Here is a 20662-nt window from a genome sequence, read left to right on the forward strand (position 1 = left end):
GGCTTTATTGGAAGGTAGAAGGTGGCAAGACTCAAACAGCTTCACCCCACCCCCAAAGCAGTGCCTGTCCCCTCACTCACGCTTTCCACAAGCCTCCCCCCAGCGGTCTGGAGCACCCTGGGAAGGGCTCTTCCCTTCCCACCGTAACACTGGGGTGGAGATGGCCAGCCTGTCCTTAAAGTGCTTTGCTCCGACAGTGCAGAGTGCTTCAGTAAGGCTGAAGAGCCCCGCAGCCCGGTCCTCCCTGGCACCAGCCTGGTGCCCGGGGTGAGGTGAGGGCCACCTCCCTCCTTGGTCTCCGTTTACCCCAGAGCTGAAGAGCAGTGGAACCTGGAGCGGTGTTTCCCAAGCGGCATTTCTCAGCATGCATTCTGCTTTCCCGACGGGAGATCAGACCTCTAGGTGTGTTGGTGTTGGCTTCTGACGCCCCAGGCAAAGGAGAGCCGCGGCCGGGGCAGAGCACGCTCAGATCTGATATTCCCATCCTTCCCCATCTTCCAGAGCCCTGTTGGTCAGCCCCCTCAGGTCCCTCCTCAGGGTGCCCTGCCGGAGCCTCTCCCAGTTGGTGCTGCTGCGGGAGGTACTTCGAGACACTGAGGGGGTAGGGAGGGACAGGTGGGGGCCCAAGGGGCGGCCCAGCTGCAGTTTTTCTGAGGCTTTGTCCATGTCGTCGGAGCCCTGGCTGTGGAAGGCCTGCGCGTAGCGCTGCACTCGCTGCCGGTTGAGATCCTGTCTGTCCTCCACCCTGCGGAGAAGGAGGCCCGCCGTGAGAGGCAGCCTGAGAGGCAGCCGAGGATGGAAGCGCTGCTCCTGGACCCAGCATGTGTCCTACACTCACCCCTCCCACCGTGACTGGCCTTTCTCCTCGTGTGCGGCTGGTGTGGGCACAGGGGGTTCCAGCCCCTGGGCTGCAGCCCCGAGCACCTCGTGGGGCCCCTCCCTTAGCAATGGGGATCCGGTGCGGGGACCTCAGGTCAACACAGGTCAATGGGCAAGGGGCCCAGGGAGCTCCCAGCCTGCACAGGGCCCCTGGGAGCAGGAGGTCGTCCGAGCAGGGGGCGCCCGGCCCGCACCGGTCACTCACCGCAGGAACCAGCGGTCCCCCAGCCCATACTCGCGCCCGCAGATCCCCGAGCGAGGCCACAGGCAGCGAGGCAGCTTTCGCTCCAGCATCACTGTGGTGGCCACCACCTGTGTGTGTGGACAGAAGGGGCCGTCAGAGGTTAGGTGCAGACTGAGAGAGAGAAGGGTGGGGAGAGGAGAGGGTGCTGGGCAGAGGAGGGACAGCTTAGCGATAGCTAGGAAATGCAGGAGCTCGTGGTCTCCAAGAAGCGACAAACGACACCCCAAGCTGGGGAGTGGTGGTGATGTCAGCTTGGTTGACCCTCTTCTGTGGGAGAGAGTCAATGGGACATGAGCCCAGCAACTTTCTGCCCTGTGACCTGACAACCATGCTGACCCTGCAGGAGGTTGTGAGACCTCGCTCCAAGGAGACAGCAAGGAGGGCAAAGCAAACAGAAAGGGATCCTCAGGGCCACAGGATATTTTGACCCTACAGACATAAAGGCCATTTAAAAATGCTAATATCCTACTGAGAAATCTCATATCAATACATTTGCATGGAAAACATATTTTCCTGAGCAAACCCCATTTAGCCAATTTAGGGCCTTTTAACTCTGTTCTCTACACAGCACAGCTAAGTGCCATTCAATGTGGGGGACTTTCATTTTTGATTCTGTTGAGAGAAATCATTTTCTAAGTATATTTTCAAATGATTGGATTCACTGAACGGTCTTCCGTCTCCGTCATGACGATCCGGCTGACAATGACTTCTGCTACTCTGGGAAGTTTTTGTGGCGTTTTTTAAAAACCTGTCCAATTTTTCGGGGTCAGGTTTTACAGACTAATTTACTAAATGCACTTTCAGTCACCGTTAGCTTTATTTCTTGTTGGTTGATTTCTTGTGGACTCTTCTGGAAAAGCCTGAGGTTTTCAATTTTGAGAAAACTACAAAGAATTCTTTCAGCCAAGCAAATGCTGCTCCGTGGTAGCGCCAGCCAGTGCTTCCGGACACTCTGCATTATTCCGTGTCCTGCAGTGACCCCCTAGACCTGTGTCGCGTCAAGATAACCTGCTTCTACGCGAGCTCAGCCCATCCGCAGCGGGGACGGAACCACCTGCACGAACCCTCCCAGCCACCAGGGGGCTCACCTGCGCCCTCCAGAGCTCGTCCCGCTCGTGCGCCACCCGCCAGTGAGTGTCACCCATCATGGCGATGAGGAGGTTGAGCATGAGCAGCGTGGCGATGATGGCGAAGGCCGCGTAGGTGACGCTGTACATGACGGGCAGGTCCACGTCGTAGTTGGCGGGCCCGTCGATGACGGTGAGGAACAGCTCGAAGGTGCTGAACAGCGCCATGGGGTAGTCATAGAAGTGGCCCAGCTCGTCGGGGTCCTCCGTCTGGAAGATGATATAGAAGGCTGCTCCACCCAAGGGGATGGAGAGTTACCATGGCAACCACATACACCACGGCCAGCTCTTTGCTGCCCAGTTCAGACCCGCTTCCCTCATCTCCAGCATCCCCATCCGGCCTTCCGTGGCTCTGTACTTTGGGTTCCAATAGTCCCTTATTCTCAGGATGGCTTATCCTGATCCCAAGAGCCACGTCTCCATAACACTCCCAGTTTTGTCTCACCTCCGAGGGATGTTCCATCCTCAGACATTACAGCCTCGTGTCTTGGCCTTCCCTCCCACCTCCCCCCAGGTTTATCCACAGACATTCTGGGCTCTCTGGGCTCCTCCAACCTCTCCCTGCCAGGGCCCCATGCCAGACAGGTGATTTACCTGAGGCAAAGCCCAAGATGACCACGGCCATCAGCCAGCAGAACCGCATCAGGTCGCCAAAAATCATCTAAAGGGAGGAGGGGAAGGGCAATGAGCAGGTGCCCCTTGCAGCCTCTCACACATCCAGCCCAGTGAAGCCCAGCAGCTCCACCCTCCAGGGGCTAGACACTATGGCTTCATGCCAAATCTACTTGGCCTTTTGGGTCTGGCCCTTGAACTAAGAATGGTTTTTACATTTTTAAGGGATTGAGAGAACAAAAAGGAGGAGGAGAAGAGAAGAATATGCAGTAGAGGCATCCGTGGCTCGCAAAGCCTGCGAGTCTGTTATCTGGCCCTTGAACACGTTTGCAGTAGCACCTGCTCTAGGACCTCTCTCTAGAAAGCTTGGGGGTGGCACAGACCTTCTGGATCATGATGGTGAAAGGGCCCAACATCTGGAATCCTCGGGCGAAGTACATGACATTGCACCAGCCCAGCACCAGCGCGAAGGACATGGGCACCACCTCCCCATTGGCGTTCGTGAGCCGCATCACCATGGTCACCAGCACCATGCAGGCATAGGTGATGCTGGGGGTGGGGACAGAGGGGCGTGTGAGAGGAGACTGGGATTATCTTGGGGACGCCAGAGCAAGAGCGACTGAGGGAGGCAACACCCACACACTCGGTTTGGCCTTCACAAGCTCAATGCACGGGGCCACACACATCACTGGAGAAGGATCTCTGGAGTTAATTTTCTCTGGGGATTATCCAGGGGTCAGGAATCCAGAGAGTGAGGGAAGGGATCAGGGGAGAGAAAGGAGACTCACATGAGGACGTGAAACGGCCCCCCAAGGATGGTCTGTCCAAAGAAGCGAGTGACCCCCACCCTGAAGATGTCTGGAATCTGGAGAGGGGCCAGGAAGACATGGAGGCACTTGCAGCCTGGGGCTCGGGCTGGATCCCTAGGGCAAGCAGCCTCCCCCCATGTGCTGCCCACGCCTCACCTCCGCCAGCAGAATGATCACCGCTCCGATGACGCTCACCAGCTCCCCCACCAGGCGGATGTCATCCTCGGGGGTCACGTAGGACTCCTGAGGGGGGCACACGGTCAGAACACTCAGGGCTTCCATACCCCCGCGCTGCCGCCCCCGGCACAAGTCAGTGTCCCGTGTGTGGGGTCCCCGGCCCGTCAGATTCTTTATAACCCGCTAGGTTTGGCCATCTCAGACACCGCTGTTGGAGCACAGCTGTGTCTGCACCTGTGCCTGCGTGTTGCGTCTGCGCCTACGTGTTTGCAGCTGTGCCCTGGGAGGTGTGGGGCTGTCCCCCGGGACCGTGGTGCAGGTCTGAGAAAGGGCACAGAGCCGAGCCCTGCCCCGAAGATCCGAGGCTCCCCGGCGTCACCTGGAGCAGCTTCTGCTGCAGGAGCCTGTTGTCGCGGGGCCCTGTGTGGTTATTGGTCCTGGGCTTGAGGGGGCGGTAGACGCAGCACATGGTGAAGCAGACGATGTACAGTAGGTAGATGGCGCCCAGCACGCAGAAGTACGGCCGCCCGTAGCGCTTCCACTTGAGGCTCACCAGCTCCTTCACGGGCGTCTGGTCCAGGATCTGGCGAGCCTTCGGCAGAAAGAAATCAGAGCACGCAGCTCGGAGGCCCCGGCCTCCCTCCCCGTCGGCTGTCCTGCCCAGCGACCCACACCTCCCGCTTCTTGGTGGTGACGATGAGCTCCAGCAGAGACTGCTCGTCGCCCTCGCCCGAGGAGTCGATCTCCGTGAGGTCGTAGAGGGTGGAGGTCAGCGGCCCGTACGTCCACTGGATGTGCTTCCGCTTCTGCATCAGGTGCTGGAACAGCTGCGAGGACACAGCGGGGAGGCCCAGGGTCCGTGGGAGAAGCGGGCCACGGGCACCACGCCACCCAGCAGGGCTGCTGCCCGCTCCCCGGCACTGACGGGCACTCAGCCATCCCCACGCCTCTGGTGCGTGAACCTCCTTTTGTTTCTGCTTCTCTTCCCCACAAACTCTCTAAAGATAGAAAGAAGAGGACAGGCCAAGGGAACAGCACTTCGGGTCACCGGAGCAGATATTCTAGAGTGCCGTTCTCCAAGCTCCTGATCAGGGAGGCCTGAGGCTGAGCATTGAGCGATGGGTTCGGAGTAAGGGACTGCCGCCCGCCGGGGAGCTGGGGAAGCAGGGTCTTTAGAAGGAGGCCAGAGGGCCAGGGGCGCGCCCCTCACCACAGTGTTGCCCTCCACTCCGGCCAGCTTGAAGGGGGTGAGACCCTGGTGGTTGGGCACGAGGTCCAGGGGCTGCAGGTGGTCCCCGCGCCCATCGTAGGACAGCAGCAGGTTGTACATCTGGCAGGCGAAGGTCTTGTTGGGCTGGAGGATGAGGACGTGCAGCACGGTGTTTCCTGCGGGGGGACACGGCTGTCCCATGGCTGTTGCACCGAAGGCCCCACTCTTCCCCTGTCCACCCTGGGGCGGGCCCGAGGGCTGTGCGGGCCCCTGCCCTCACGGCCCCCAGTGTCGCCGCTCCCCTCCTGAGCCCAGCTCTTACCCAGGGAGTCCTGGGCCCGGATGTCAGCTCCATGCTCAATGAGCAGCCTCACGATCTCCTCGCTGCCCACGCAGGCAGCGAAAGACAAAGGGTGCTCCCCTGTGGACACAGAGGGCTCCGTGGCATGAGTGCCCGATGGGACGGGCTGTGTCCCGGAGTGACTGCCTCCTTCCCCCCACATCTCAGCTCCGGGCTTGCTGACACTTGTCAGCAGAATCAGAGGCAGGGATGGAGCAAGGGCCATGGGGCTTAAGCCCTCTAAGGCCTGACCCTACCAGCCTCCCAGGGCTGGAGCCCTCCTCAGCTCCCCCCTCCCTTTGCTCTTGCCCACCTCCCCACGCCCCCTTCCTCCCAGCCCTGGCCCTGCTCCCACCAAAGTAGATGAGGTTGCGGGGGCTGCGGCGGAAAGCTGTGCCCGTAGCTCTTGCAGAGACGCTGGCCCCGTGGGCAAGCAGGGCTCGCACCAAGTTCACGTTCTGGTTCACGATGGCTATGTGCAGTGCAGTCTGACCTGGCCCAGAGAGAGCTCTCAGTCATGGGGTCTGTCCACAGAATCCTGCAGGGGTCCCTCCCATATCTACACCCTGTCCTCCTCACCATGGCAGCCCAAGGTGGGGTGGGGGGAGGAGCCCCTGGGCTGGCAGGGTCCCCAGGGAAGCCAGCTGCTGCTTCTCTTCTTACTCTAGGCCCCTTGCATTTCAGGGGGCTGGTGCGCTAGTGTGCAGTGAAGATGATGAGAAAAAAGGGAGATGGAGAGAAGCACAAAAACTAGGGGTCTCCAACTCCTTCTTTGGTTTCCCCAGATTATCCACCACAGAGACTGACTTGAAATATCACCCCTTCCCTCCATCCTGGGCCTTTGACCCCTCACCCTCATACAGCTCAGATGTCATGGGCTCGAAGACCAGCTCAGGGGCGGCCTCCATCAGCACCATGGCGGCCTCCAGGTTGTCATAGAGGGCTGCTATGTGCAGTGCCGTCTCCCCCATGGCTCCTGGCATTGACAGAAAGAAGAGTCACGTGGGTTCTATGGAGCAGGGGGATAGGGACAATAGGGACTTAGCGACCCACAGCAGAAGGTCCTGGGCTATACTGGGAGCCGTGTGTGGGTCTGACAGGTGCTGAGGACTCTCTCTTACCTCTCTGGTGCACCTCACAGGCCTCATATTTGAGTAGCTTGCTGAGAGCCTGGACATTGTTCTCCTTGGCAGCTAGAAGGAGAGGAGACTCCCAGATCCTACAAGGGAATAGGATCAGAAAGGTGGCGATGGTGAGCATACCCAGTTGTACGGTGAGGGGTGATGTCTTGGCTCCCTCACATACAAACACGCGTACCTCAGGGGCATTGAACTTGATGCAGGGAAGTGAGGCCATTGGGTGCAAAGGGCCGTCTGATTTTTTTTCTTGACCAGTTAGTTAACCCAAACCAACTTTTCCCCCTTTCAGCTTGTAGAGGAGAGCATCAGTACTGGTTTTCTATCCCCTGGGTGCTGGGACCAGAATGGGTATGAATGTGTTATCTGTGCATATTGAGCGTGGAGGGGAGGAGTTTTACGAAGTACTCATTCACCTCCTGACCTACTGACCTCTGGAAAACCCTGTCTAGCTTCACTAAGTGCCCTGTGATTACCCCCCAAGATAAGCCTTGTTTTCATGGACTGAGGGTACAAGGAGTTCCTCCCTCATATTTGTGAAGGAAGTCAACATGTAGAGGCTAGCAGATTTCCTCCAGGGGTGCGATGCTCTCCTTTCTAGACCTTCTCAGCAAAGCCCTTAGATCCCCGCACTTTCTTCCTGACAACAGCATCCTCAGAGCTTCATCAGAGAGCAACAGTGGATCCTTTTTGTTCTGACCCCTAAGTCAGAGTATACTCTCTTCCTACTTCCTGTCTGCTTCTCACTTGTTTTAGGCAAAAAAAAAAAAAAAAATTGTCTTCTCTGACTCACCAGATCCTCTCTTGAGCTTTATTCCTACAGTGAACTAAAAACCTAGATTCTAATCACAACTTAGCCCAACTAAGACCCATTGGGCCCCCTTTATTCAATTGCTCTCTTGGCCCAAAGCCGTGGTCTTTCTATGGGAGCTAAATGAAATAACAGCATTTAGCCGTAGACGGTCCACTATGTGAATGGGAGCTCACACACTGAAGGACTGGTGGCAGGAAATCAACTCCAAGAGCTAGGATGGGGGGTGGGGAGGTCAGGAGAGGAGGAATGAGCACAAGACTCACATCTCCCCAAATGTGCGCCCCGGCTCCCCACCCCCCAGGCCACATGGGCAGCTGCCAGGCCCTGTCACTTCAACATTCAGTGTTCTCTCCCCACCCAATCCCTACCTCCTCATCCCTGCTGACCCTCATCAGTTCGTGTCTTCATTCTCTATTCTGCCCCTCGTTAACAAAATACTCCAACTAGTTTCCCTATGCCCTATTTACTCCCAATCCATTTTTCTCCGTGCTGCCAATGTGCCGTCTCTGAAAGGCAGTACCATCATGGCTTAGAAAAGTCCACCCTTAAATGCCCACAGAAAAGGAACACAGAGGACCTTTCTAGCCTCTGTGCACCCACCTTTCCACTCTCTCCTCCTCCCATTCACTCCTTATACCTGATGCTGCGGCCTCACTGCCCCAGAACACCCTATTCTCCCGACGCCTGAGCCACACGCTCCTTCCACCTGGAACCCAGCGCCGCCACCTCACCCTGTCCATCGTCTGTCCTGTGACCCCAGTGCCTAGGAACGTGCTCCGCATGTGGTAGACACTCTCCCACTATCTGCAGAATGAATGAATTTGTAGCAGTGCCAGAAGGTAGTTTGGCCTTACTGCCCCTCCTTGTTATCTTCATTGGCCACCCCCGAAGCCAACCTTAGGCAAACATATAATCTAAGTAAAAACCACTATGCTTGATATACAAACACAGCTGCAAAGGAAATTTTCTACACCCTCTTCACCACTGCCTCCACCGCCGCCTTTCCAACAATTTGCCCAAACCCCTCCTCTATAAATATTCTCAAGCCAGCTCTATTCCCTAATACACACACACACACACCCTCCCCACGAAGTTTTCCACACTATCCTCTGGCCCTCTATTTTTGCATCTTTCGCTGTGCGTTGTGATTATACTGTCTCTTCCTCTATACTAGGGGTCCTTAAGGGCAGAGGTCAGTCACTTTCTCATATTTATATCCTTTCTCTGCCCTCCTTCAATTAGCTCCTGGCTTTATGCCCTATTTGGATTAAAGTTAATGGCAAAGTTAGAAATGGATCCAAGGGGCCTGCTTACCCAAGTACAGAATTTTGCTCCCTGCTCCCTAAGATATGAGTGGAGAGGCTAGTTGGGGGCCAGCCTATAGATACCCCTTTTGGTCCCTACACATCTCCAAAGCCCACAAATGTCCCCTACAAACCTCCATTCCTCTGTGCTCTTTTTCTTGCCTTGCGGACTGCCCTAGCGACCTGGGGAACAAGGAGTTACTGTCCGTCTGGGCTTGCCAAATAAAAATGCAGGACACTCTGTTATATTTTCATTTTAGATATGCAAGCAATCATTTTTTAATAGAACTATGTCCCATGTGCTATTTGGGACATGCTTATCCATCATTTATATGAAATTCAGATTTAATTCCGTGTCCCATACTTTATCAGGCAACCCCAGTCAGACTACAGTCTGGGTGAAGAGTCAGCTTATGACCCAACCCAGCAAAGTGTGTAGAGAACTGGTCTCTCCTGGGTGGCAAACTCCAGAATCCAGCAAAAAAGGGGGTAGCATAGGAATGGTTCTGAGGGGATCAGAGCAATTACTCGCAATGGCATCAGACGGCCACAAGGGGACAGCAGAGTAAGCCCTCGGTCGCGTTCTTGGCGATCGGGCTGACCCCCCCCCCCCAAAAAAACCTGACTATTCTAGGGACCCATAAAAAAGGGTCAATAGCAGACCCATCCAAAGATTCCCGTGCCTGAGATACGAGTAGTTTCTACCATAGCAACCCGGCACAGAAGTTTAGATCTGGAGCAAAATCTATGTCTCTTCACCAGGTCTCTGGTTAATAGAATACTTAACATTACTGCCAGAATCTCTTACTCACAAACGGTGGTTTAGACCTGTGGCTCTCAACCAGGGGTGAGCCCCTTTCCCCTCCCCAAAGAATTTGGCACAGTCTAGGGACATTTTTGGTTGTCACAATGGGGGAGGGGCGGAGGGGTGCTCCTGGCATCTGGTGGGTAGAGGGCAGGGATGCTATTAAGAAGCATCTTACGTGGGGCAGTCTCCTGTAGCAAAAATTATTCTCTCCAGCATGTCCATCCTGCCAAGGTAGGGAAACTCTGAGCTACAGGTAGAATTATTCATAAACAATCTTTTTAAAAGGAGGATTCTTCCCATTAAAAAGAATGAGAAATTCCCTCTATGTGTTTTCTTACAAATCGTTAAATATTTAACTAAGAGAGAAATGAAAAGGTAAAGCTTTTTAAGCACTCACTGATTAAGTAGCAAAAAGAAATTACAGAGAAAATCTGAAATTATAGCAGTGTGGAAGCTGTTTTCAGGATGTAGAATGTTTTATTTTGCCTGACCATTAATTATAGAATCGAATGGTTTAGTTTAATGTTAGACTGGTGAAAATTGTATTACAAACCCTCATTTTTTCCACAGGACACAAATCCCTGATCTTCCCCCTGAAGTTCCCTCTGGGCCACCACAGGAGTGTCTCTCCCTTCCTTTCTCCCTGTTCCCTGCACTCTGTCCTCTCCTCTCCTCCTCCTTCTTACGGATGTGTACACGTCTATGTGCACACAAGCAAAGTTTTCTATTTGGTTGCTGGGAATAAGACAGAATCCAAAGTGCCTGGGAGGAGAATTCAAATCAAGATTTGAGAGCTAGGAAGGTGCTAGAAACCTGGTCTATCTGTTCACATCCCAGATGGACAAAAGGAGTCCCGAGGTGACCTGTCTAAACAAGTCAGAGGCAGAGCTGGGACTGGGACCCCCTTTGCCCATTTCTCTGTCCCTGTTCTCTGGGTTGATCAGGCTTTGGAAAGGGCTGAGAGGCATGGGGGCTGTGTCCATGGGCGTGGGTCCCACTGGTTTCTCCACAGGCACCCCCTCAAACACGCGTGCCAGTTGGGAAGGGGAGGGCACACACAGCGTGGGAGCTCAGTGTACAGGTTCACGGGTGGATACAGCTGTGAGAGGAGGTGGTGCCCAGCCCCTCGAACTCCTGCCAACATCGGGTGTTGCCTTTTGACTACCGTGGTTGTTTTCATCACGGTAAATCCCATTTGTTAAATGTGCTTTTCAGCTTCCAAAGCAGCATCCCCCTTATTATCCCTCTTGCTCCTTACAGCCCTGTGACACAGGCTGAATGATTCTTTCATTTTTCAGAAAAGGAAACTGAGGCAGCACAACCAAATCCTTGCAAGGAGATCACGCAGAGTTAAAAGCAGAATGCTTGGCCAAGAACCTAGCCTGGGGCTCTCACCGCTCAATTATGTGGTTCTTCTAGTTTTATGGCCCTTTCCAATCTTTCTCCGGGTGGGGGGGGAGGGGGTCAGCCCAGAACCGTGACCACAGATGCAGGAAAGAACAGTCCCGTGTGGAGAGGAGGCATGCACTGGCCACTCACGGGCCATTTCCCCCCAGCTCGGGTTCTTGGCTACAGGATGAGGAAGCCAAAGCTCGGGGGAAAGTGGTTATTTGCAGACTTGGAGCCGGGCCACGCTTCTCACTGCTGCAGCTCTAGCCCATGTGCCTGCAAGTATGTGTCTGCCTGTATTTACTGAGCCACGGAGTCCCAACAGACTGGAGAGCCCCAGAGCTTACTTTTCCAGACACATCACTTCATGTGTATTTAAACAGGTATCTATCCAAACAGAGAAGAACCTCCAGTGATCATCACAGCCTTCTCACCGTCTAGAGGGAGGGAGAAGGTTCCAGCAATGGGGTCGAGTGTGAGCCTCCCGGAGCTAGCCAGCATACCCCACACCAGGCAGAATCAGATACCCAGCATCCGCCTCTGTGCTCCCGTGACCCTTGCTTATACCCTTGGGGAGGACACTCCCCAAGCTCACTTTCACCCAAGTAGATGCGTATTGGTGCATTTTGCCCGAAAGAATGTGAGCGCCTTGAGAGCAGGGATGTCACGTTCACTTTCTGCAAATCTAGCAGAGTGCTTTATGATCGGTAAGTAGTTAATACACTGACTCTCAGGAAATAAGACAATTCAAGGTCCAGGGAGAGAGGAGGAAGAAATGGGAGAAAGGTAATCGTTCAGCTTGGGTCCGACAATGTGGATTTAAACAGAGGTAGTAGCGAGACTAAGACCCAAGACACACCTGCTAGAGAGAGAGGGAGGGGTGCTGGGTTCCCGATCATCCCAGAGAGACCTGAAAGACTTCCCCTCTCACTGGACCATGCTCCACCCCCCCTCGTCCCCCAACCCCACACAGAGGCCCCCGCTGAGCTGTTGGCATGAATTCTGACGTCATCCCTTGCTCACTCTGGGCCTGCCTTGCTCCCGGGGGGATAACAGGCCCAGCCTCCCATAGGTTTGGGGTTATAGAAGGAGAGGTAGGTGCTCGTTATGTTGTTTGCTGCTTTCTGCCATCAGCCCGCCTCCTCGCCTGTCAGTACTGTCCTCACTTACACAGTCCTCTATTTACCTAGCTGCCTGCAGATTTTCCCTAAGGCCTGCTCACTCCGCAGCCTAGGACGCTTCCCTTTCCGGCCCTGTCAGTGTCTTTCCTAGGAGTGCCCACCCAGTAGTGAATCAATACTCCAGGCTCTGGAGGGGAAGGAGAGGGCCAAGAAACTGTGGAACCAGGCAGGGAGATCAGGAAAGGAAGGGATCCCACCAAGTGGCGACATCAGGCCATCCTGGACCAAGGCTGCTAGAGGAGGCCCACTCGATGGTCTGGAGAAGAAATAGGGGCAGAGGAGACGAGTGGAAGCAGCCAGGCTGTGGTCCTTCAGGGTCTTTGCCTTGTTGGCACACAGGGCAGCTCTACTGCCCCTTCCAAGCCCCAGGCCTTTCTGTGCTCTGTCTGGCTCCCCCAGCCCCGGGGTCCTGAGTGGGAAGGGAGGAGTGGAACCAGGCATGGCCTCTTCTCCAACAACAGTGCCATTCTGTGCCTAAAGATGTCATCAGCCAAACATGCGCTCAGCCCCTACTCTCCCAGGCCCGGGGGGAGAGAAGTGGGCGGCTGGTGTGAGAGTCAGGGAAGCCAAAGCTCGGAAGGGAGCACGCCCCCAGCCCAGAATCCTGGGGCAAAGGGAGAAGAAACACAGGCACTCCCAGTCAGGCGTGGGCAGGCCTCTGCTCTCCGAGATGGAGAGAGGCCCTCAGATACCAAATCCTTGGGCTTTCCTCTATGAAGCGACAAGGATTATCTGTTGTGTTAGGGACCCCAGGAACGCCCCGCCAGGAGCACTTCCTGCTAGCGTGCCAGCTCCTGGGTGGGGAGGCCCATGGAGTCTGGACAGGACATGTCCTTCGGGGACGGCCTCAAGCTTTCTTCATTCCTCTCCTCTCCCTCCTGAGGCGGGGGTTGGACATCAGAGTTTAGGGACGTTTTCAGGGGCTGGAAGCAACAGGTGCAATATCCCGGGGGCTCAAACTTTAGAGCCTCTCAAATTCCTCAAGCCGAATGAGAGAGTGGTGAGCACTCTGGTAGTGTGGCCAGGCACTCACACCCCTCTCCCCAGGAGAGAGTCATGAACCCCAGGGCTGGGTCCCCGCTTTGTTTGGCTCCGTGTACCCCCAGTGCCTGGCATTCAGCAGGGCCCTGGGCAATGGCTGATGACGGTGATAACATACAGGAATGATAACCGTGGTCACATTTTGTCTTCTGTGGTTACTAGTGTCTGCAGTTCCTTCCTGCCTCATTCATTCACTCCCACACACGTACATGTATGTGTTACATGTTTCTGCAAGAAAGACTGCTCTAGGGGCAGGGAGTAGAGATATCGGGCATTGTCCTGACCCACCAGCACCTCTGGGGTGGTGGTTCCATGATGCCATAATCTTTCCCAGGCCCAGCAAGGTGGCTGGCCTTCAAGGAAGTACAAGAGGCTTGCATAATTGAATTGGATCTTAAAAATAGTGGACACCTGTGTGGGTATCAGCCCCCTCCCCTTCCACCTGACATCCTGGGGAACTAGCCCCACAGGCCAAGACCTTTGAGACAAAATAATCCCAAGGAGCCAGGCCTGGAGGCACAGTCTGTTCAAATAGAGGTGCCAAACAAAGACTGAGAGAGTGAGGGGGGAAGGGGAGGAAAGGGGGAAGAGGGGGAGCTGGGAGGGGGTGAGGGGCAGGCCTGGGGGGGGTCAGAGGAAGCAGATTGAGGCTTACCTCTTCTGCTGCTGCAGGTTCTGCTCATCTCGGCTCTGAGCCCACGACTCCTGTCTCTGGAACCACCTACAGAGTTTTCTCCACAGGCAGAGAATGAGCCCCTTCTCCTTTGGCAGCGGCAACCCCATAGAGTGTAGGGCCGGCTCCTTGGGGGGCTGAGGCTGAGGCCAGACCCCGACAGGACTCAGCCGTGGGGCTACATCAGCCCCCCCAAGGGCCGGCCTGCCCTCTCCCTGGAGAGGCCCCGTCTCCTAGTCTCCTGCCTCCCGGGGTCCCTGCGGAGTCTCCCTGAGGCACCAGAGCGGACTGCAGGGGGCTCTGAGGTTCTTACACTGGGCAGAGCTGGGACTCCCTCTCTGCTGGCTCCTCCTCAGGAGCTCCTCCTGGGAGCCAGCAGGAGCTGTGAGGACACTCCCTCCCGCCTCCCAAATTACCTGAGATTTAAAGGGACAGGCCAGCAGACCTGCCTTCAAGCTGTGGCCTTGCTGAAACTCCTTCCCCACCTGGGCTCTCTCCCTGCCCCTGGGCCAGTCCAGGAAGGGGAGGCCTTCAAAGAGTGGAGAGGCCTCCCTTGGACTTTGGGACACCTGGTGACCTTTTATAGAAAGACCTGGACATGTCAGACCAGCCTGAGAGACTGAAGGTGTGAAGGAGGAGGGGAGGAGTCAGGAGGGCCTTCTGGATTGAGCCCCCCCCCCCCCCCCCCCCCCCCCCCGGGAATGAGTAGCCCATCTCTGTCCCAGGGTCTTTTCTGGGCCTTTTCTCCTGGAGATTTAGCTTTCCTTCAGGCTTCCAGTTTAATCTCTAGCCTGGCCCAGAATAAGTATATAAACAGAGCGTGGGATGGCAAACTTTTTCCATAAAGGGCCAGATAGTATATGTAAATATATAATCTTGGCAAACCACATAGAGGCATATAGTCTCTGACACACATGCTTTGTTTTCTTTTGTTTTGATAGCCCTTCAAAGATGTATCATCCATTCTTAGCTCTGGGGCAGGGCAGAAAATGGAGCTGTGGGCCGCATTTGGCCCCCTGGACTTCACAGACCCCTACCCTGGTATTCCAGAACCCCTCCCCAACACGGCATATATGTACTGGGTTACCAGATAAAATACAGGACATCCAATTAAATTTGAATTTCAGATAAACAATGAAGTTTTTTTTTTAGTATAAATATGCCTCCAATATTGCAGGTATGTTCTCTGGCAGCCTCTGGGGGAGGTAGCCTCTGTTCTCCCCCTGTTACCTGCTGGGCCCAGCTGAATGTTCCCATGTGAACTCACATCAGACTTGCAAGGCAGGTATCATTGTCCACATTCTACATATTAAAAAGCAAAAAAGAAGAACAAGGCCCAAAGTGGTAAAGTAAATCCCCCGAGTCGCATAGCCAATTTGTGGCAGTGGCCAGATTCAGACCCACTCCCACATCCCAGTGGGTAGATGGAGGCCCAGGGAGGGATGGTGGCTTGCACAGTCACGGAGAAGAATGGGGCCCATCCTGGTCCCGGCACAGACCTCTGACAGCGACGGGCTGTCATGGTTAGCTAGTTCAACCTTCCCCCTGGAAAGAGACCAAAGCTTGGCTGATGCGAAGTCCCATGGCACAGCAGGGGCCTGATGGCCTGGGGCCTAGGTGTCTGGGCATTTAGAGTCACAGGTATGTATGGGTCACTCCCTAGCTGCAGAGTCTGTTTTTTACTACCTGTGTCTGATTCAGAGAGCTTTAGGACACAGGAGAGAGAGAGAGAGAGAGAGTGTGTGTGTGTGTGGTGTATGTGTACGTGTGCATGGGTGTGTATGTGTGGGGGAGAGGGGGAAGCCAAGGGGCAGGGTGGGGTGTCCCTGTGGGCAGGGTATAGAAGAGCCGCCCTCAATCTGGAGGGAAAGCCATACTCCTGTCCCTGCTGTTGGGCCCGAGGCCAGGCCATAGAGCCCTGAGCAAACAGTGCAGTTCGATTAGCTGCCTTCCCCACCCACCCAAGGGTCAGTGGGTTCAGGTTGGGTGGGGGGGAGGTGCTGGGACCCAAACCAGGACCTTTGTGCCCATTAAACCAGTGTGTGTCTGCCTGCTGACCCGCCCACCTTCTCTTTACTGCTGGGCTCCTGGCAAAGACCCCAGCTCAGTCCCAGGTGGGAAAGGGAATAAGGCAAGGCGGTTATTTGTCCTGTGGAGGAGGGAAGCTGCTGGAGGACAGGCATTCCCAACTTTCTTTTCCTTCCACCACTTCCTCCACCTGGTGCTGCCTTTGCATGGGGCACCATGACTTACGGGAAACTGAGAACAGATTCGAAACGGGCATGGAGGGCTGGGAGGGGTGAGAGCAGATGGCTTGATTCAAGCTTCTGCCAACAGTGTCCTCTCCGTTCTTGGACCCAACATAGTGTGTTTGGACAATGAGGAAGGGGGGCCTCGGGTTGGGTGACGCTGCTCACACAGGTCCTCTCACATCTGAAAGCCACATCCCCTGTTCCTCCCAGGGGTTGCTGGCTCTGAGGGGACAGGGAGGATGCCCTGGTGCTCCTCCTGTCTTGAGGAGCCTTGCCTGGCTCCCCAGCCCACTCGGAGTCCATGCTGGGCAGCGTCTCCTCACTTGGGAGGACTTGGTTGCAATCCCTGACGAGTACGCAAATACAGGAGGCTGTCGGTACAGGGGCTGAGGGGGCAAGAGAGAGACTGGAACTCGGGGAGGCTGGGCACGGCTGCTGAGGTCCTCCAGAGCCGGCAGAGGGGCAGTGGTCAACCCGGGTATGACTGGTCCCCGGTGAAGGCCACACTGGCGGGGCTGGAGGTGGCCCGGGAGAGGATGTGTGTATCAGTATGTGCAGGGCTGTGGCCACAGATGCTGCTTGCAGCTGACTTCTGCATGTCAGGCATGGTTTCCCAGCCTGGGCACTACTGCTGTTTTGAAACAAGCAATTCTTTCGTGTGGGTCCATCCCATGCACTGTGGGATGGTTGGCTGCCACTCACTGGGTGACAGTAGTATCCCCTTTCCTCGGTCGTGATGACCAAAAATGTCTTCAGGCATTGCCAGATGTTTCTTGGGGGACAAAAATCACTCTCCACTGAGAGCCACTGATTGAGGGCAAAAAAGTGTATACATTTTTTTTCTGGTTTTGTCCCTCTTTTTGTTTGTTCTATGTCTATTGTGTTTCCCTGTTTTTCCTCTCTCGTTGGCTCTCTTTGCAATTGTATCTGCTCCCTCGGTCTTCGACTGTGTGCTAGCATGTGTGGGGTTTGTGTGCACGTGTGTGTTAGGTGTGCATGCGTGTGCATGCATGTGTGTGTGGTATGTGATGTGGGTGTGTGTGTGTGTGGTGGTCTGTAATGTGGGATATGTGTGTATCTGTGTCCCTGACTCCGAGTGATCCCTCTGGAACCCTCGGTTTCTTTTTCTTATTTTGATCTCTGCTCTGTTTCCTTGTCCAGCAGACCATGTCACCACATCCCTGCTCCCCACGCCCTTTGGGAGGGTGTTTCCTTCACTCTGTCGGTGTGGTGTGCGGTGTGCAGTGTGCGAGGGCTGCCTACAAAGGAAAAACAGGCGAGAGGCTGTGAGGATGGAGCCAGCACAGGGCAGCGAGGTCAAAACCGCTGCTCACTCAGCTTGGAGTTTGTTCCAGTCACTGGGTTCACAAGCCTTGTGTGCCAGCTCATAAAGCCTGCACAGGAGCAGGCGGCGGGTCAGCGGGTGAACACGGGTGCGCGCGCACACACACACCCACACACACACAAGCATGCGCTGAGCACTGCCCGGGGACGCTGCGGGGGGTGCACTGCTGAGCCGCCTGACTGGCAGCCGGGTGCGCTGGGCTCTACCCAGTGCCCGATCGGGGGCTACCTGGGGGGCAGTTTGTGCTCGAGACCCTCCAAGGTCCTTTTCAACTCAAACATCCTGTGACTTCAACCGAAGAGGAGTCACCTGAGTTCCTTCGGCTTTCATAGGTCAGGAGGTCTACACAGTTGCAGAATGGTCGCGTACTTTCACCTGAAATGTGACCTTTGTCCCTAGCCCCCTTTCCTTGTCCCGTTGCTAACTGTGGCTCCATCCCTTTGCCCTCATTTCCTGCACGCTTCAGTCTGCGCTGGCCAGGCGCTCCCACCGTGGGCTCGCTGTGCAGGAGCTCCAGCCTCTCTCGGCTTGCTTGAAGACATCTGGTCAAGGCCCAGAGGACCATGACTGGGGCGCCGAGCTGGTGGCAGAAACGGGGCCCGGGAGGAAGGGCAGAGGCTGCGAGGAGCGGCATGGCGCTGCTGCCCCACCTCCTCAGATAGGCCCGTGCGCGGTATTTGGCGTGTATTTATGCACGGAATATTTATGTCAGATGAACCAATATGTCATAGCAAGATCTTAGAGCAGCCGTGTGTGTGTGTGTGTGTGTGTGTGTGTGTGTGTGTGTGTGTGTGTGTTCTGGCATCTCCTACTCATCTGTAGATTTTCAAATTCACAGGCATTGATTCTCCTGGACCCTGACCCCTTTGCAGAATGTGCCGAAAGGACACAGGTGGGCACGTGGGCTGAGGAACTTAGGGGAGCATCCTTCTTGACCCCTGCCCATGTCCCTCCACTGTCAGCCATTCTACCCACCCCTCCTCAAATAGAAGATTGTCTGAGTCAGCCTTGAGAGGTCTCCCTGGGCTGGCAGCCCCTCCGTCACCTCCTCAGAGCATCTTGTCTCCTAAACCTCCACCTGGAAGGTTCAGCTTTAGAAGGAGCCCCGCCAAGCTCTGAGCTGCCCCTAACCCTCTCCTGAGGCCTCCACAGGCTGGACTCCTGTGGCCCATGGCCTGGGCCAGCCCCTCTGGAGGTAGGGCAGGGTTCAGGAGTGCATCAAAGCCCACAGCCCTCCTGCTGGCCGCACGTCCCAGCCTCCTGCTCCTTCCTCCCCAGACCCTGAGGTCTCTCCCTCCCAAACCTGGACCCCTCTGCTCAGCCACTTGCCCCACTCTCTTTCATCCCACCTTACCTGGAACATAGAGGTTCCTCTCCAGCAGGTGCTACAGCCAACCATGAAAGAGGCTGAAGGGTGTGCAGCCCCCAAAGACCTTTCCAAATATGCCAAATGTGCCATGAGGCTGGTTTCTGGAAGAGGTCAAAGGGAGCAAGATGTGTAACCAGGATGGCTCCATTCCAACCCCAATTGGGCCAGAAATCACTACCGGTCCTTGGCCAAGTCACTTACCTTTGAGTTTCCCGATCTGCAAAAATAAGGACTCTTCAGTTCTCAAGTTTTCCTGTTCCCTTCCACACTCCACTCCCCCAGACGGCCCCCTCAGCTTCTAGGTGCAGACGGCATGGAGCTCAGAGCAGCCTTCTATGTCTCAGGTGTCTGTCTTTGCCTCGGCATCATTGAGGCAGATGCTCTACCATGCAGAGAGAGAGAAGGTTGGCAGACAGGACTTGGGGCCATATGGCTTCTGATCACCCTCTAGCCTTGTACATGGCAGGATCCCATGACCCCTGAAGCTCGAAGTGGGAAGAGGGTAGAGCTCCCCCACCACGACCATTCCTAGAGCGCTGACAGCCAGAGACGAGGCTGTGGTCATCCCCCCGGGTGGGAAGGGGCTGGCTGTCCACTCCACTCTGCTGCACCCTGGGGAGTGTTGCCCACGCTGGGCTCAGGGTGTGTGCAGAGGGAGCCGTGGATCCACTAGGCCTAGAGTAAACAGTACTGGTTTGGGGCTCCGGAGAAAGGGTCTAGCCATTATCCCAAATTGGATCACTGTTATTTAAAGCCCAAACCAGAAGCGTGTGCTCGAACTGGAAGCCATGGCCTTCTCTGCAGCAGCCCTCAGCAGCGGCCCGTTATCAGCCATCTGCCCCCAGACTCGTCCCCACCTGCACTTCTTGTTCTTCCTCTGTCCCCACCCCAACAAACTCAGTGAAAGGGCAACGGGCCATGATAAGAACTCTTTCAAATTCTATTTATTTAGCTCAAGCGCTCACGCAGACACGCCAGCACCTTCGTCATAAAAAACAAGCAAAAAGCCAGACTTGTTCTCAAAGTAGGGGCAATTGTTCACTGCATACAGACGGGCACGTGCACACTGGGAGGGGAAGGGTGGGAGCAAGCAGTCTGCTTCCTCCTGAGAGCCCCAGGTGAGGACTCAAGGAGCAGCTGGGAAGGAACAGGACAGGAGAGGCCGAAATGGGCAGGGGTTTGGGCACAGGACACTGGGAGGCTGACCTGGGCAGGAGCTGGGACTCCTTTTTCCAAAGCTGGGCTTGGATGGACTGCAGCGAGGAGAAGGGGAGGGCTCCCCACATGGCAAGGCAGGTTCTGGGGCAGATACCTGAGCAGGGCGTGGTGGGAGGCTGAGAGTGAGCTGGAGAGGCAGGGGCCAGGGGGCCAGCAGGTACAAGGGAGTGACTGAAGCCAAACAGAGCATTCCCCAGAAGACTGTTGGGCAATTCTAGACCTACCTAGGCACCGAGGACCTGAGGTCGTTGGTCAGGCACTACAACAAGAGACATTAGGAAACTAGGAAATACAAAGATCTTCGTGGTTGTGTGCCTCCCTGACCACATGCGCCCTCAAGGCATGGGCTTCCCCCCTCCTGGTGCCCTCCCTGTGTGGGACCCTGTGCACATGGCAGTGTGGCTGGTACTGGTACGCGCATGGGAGCACTTGGTGGAATCTCCTGATAGGGATCTGCTCACAGGCCCTGGGGAATCAGCACTGCCATCCATATGCTGTGCCCTGGGGACAGTTCTCAGGCCACCAAGTCCCCTCCCTGATCCCTCCCCCTTCTCCCGGCCTTGCTGAGGTTCCCAACTCCCAAGAGCTGACTTTGATGTGTCCCCGAGCTACAGGGAAGTCCAAGAACCATGACGTAGTCAGGGCTGGGCCTAAAATCCTTACACACAGACCAGAGTACAGGAGACATCAGAGCACAAGGCTGCCTGTCGGAGTCTCCGTGGAAAGTGCTAGTG

The 20662-nt window shown here is 55.6% G+C and overlaps 1 protein-coding gene across 1 annotated transcript; it reads right to left on the reverse strand.

Annotated features, from left to right (window-relative positions):
• Positions 1-75: 75 nt before the first annotated feature.
• TRPV6 (transient receptor potential cation channel subfamily V member 6) lies at positions 76-17975 on the reverse strand. Its single transcript, XM_026515112.3, has 17 exons — positions 17832-17975; positions 16320-16382; positions 13727-13977; positions 6520-6617; positions 6252-6374; positions 5754-5891; positions 5381-5479; positions 5059-5234; positions 4523-4675; positions 4228-4440; positions 3828-3914; positions 3651-3727; positions 3246-3411; positions 2845-2911; positions 2212-2480; positions 1085-1191; positions 76-745 (listed from the first exon to the last, which is right to left on the reverse strand). Exons 1-17 carry the CDS (start codon positions 17973-17975, stop codon positions 466-468), a joined length of 2511 nt encoding a protein of 836 aa, XP_026370897.1. The 3' UTR covers positions 76-465.
• Between the last annotated feature and the right edge of the window lie 2687 nt (positions 17976-20662).

The sequence above is a fragment of the Ursus arctos genome, unplaced genomic scaffold, assembly GCF_023065955.2.
Source record: "Ursus arctos isolate Adak ecotype North America unplaced genomic scaffold, UrsArc2.0 scaffold_3, whole genome shotgun sequence".
Taxonomy (NCBI): Eukaryota; Metazoa; Chordata; class Mammalia; order Carnivora; family Ursidae; genus Ursus; species Ursus arctos.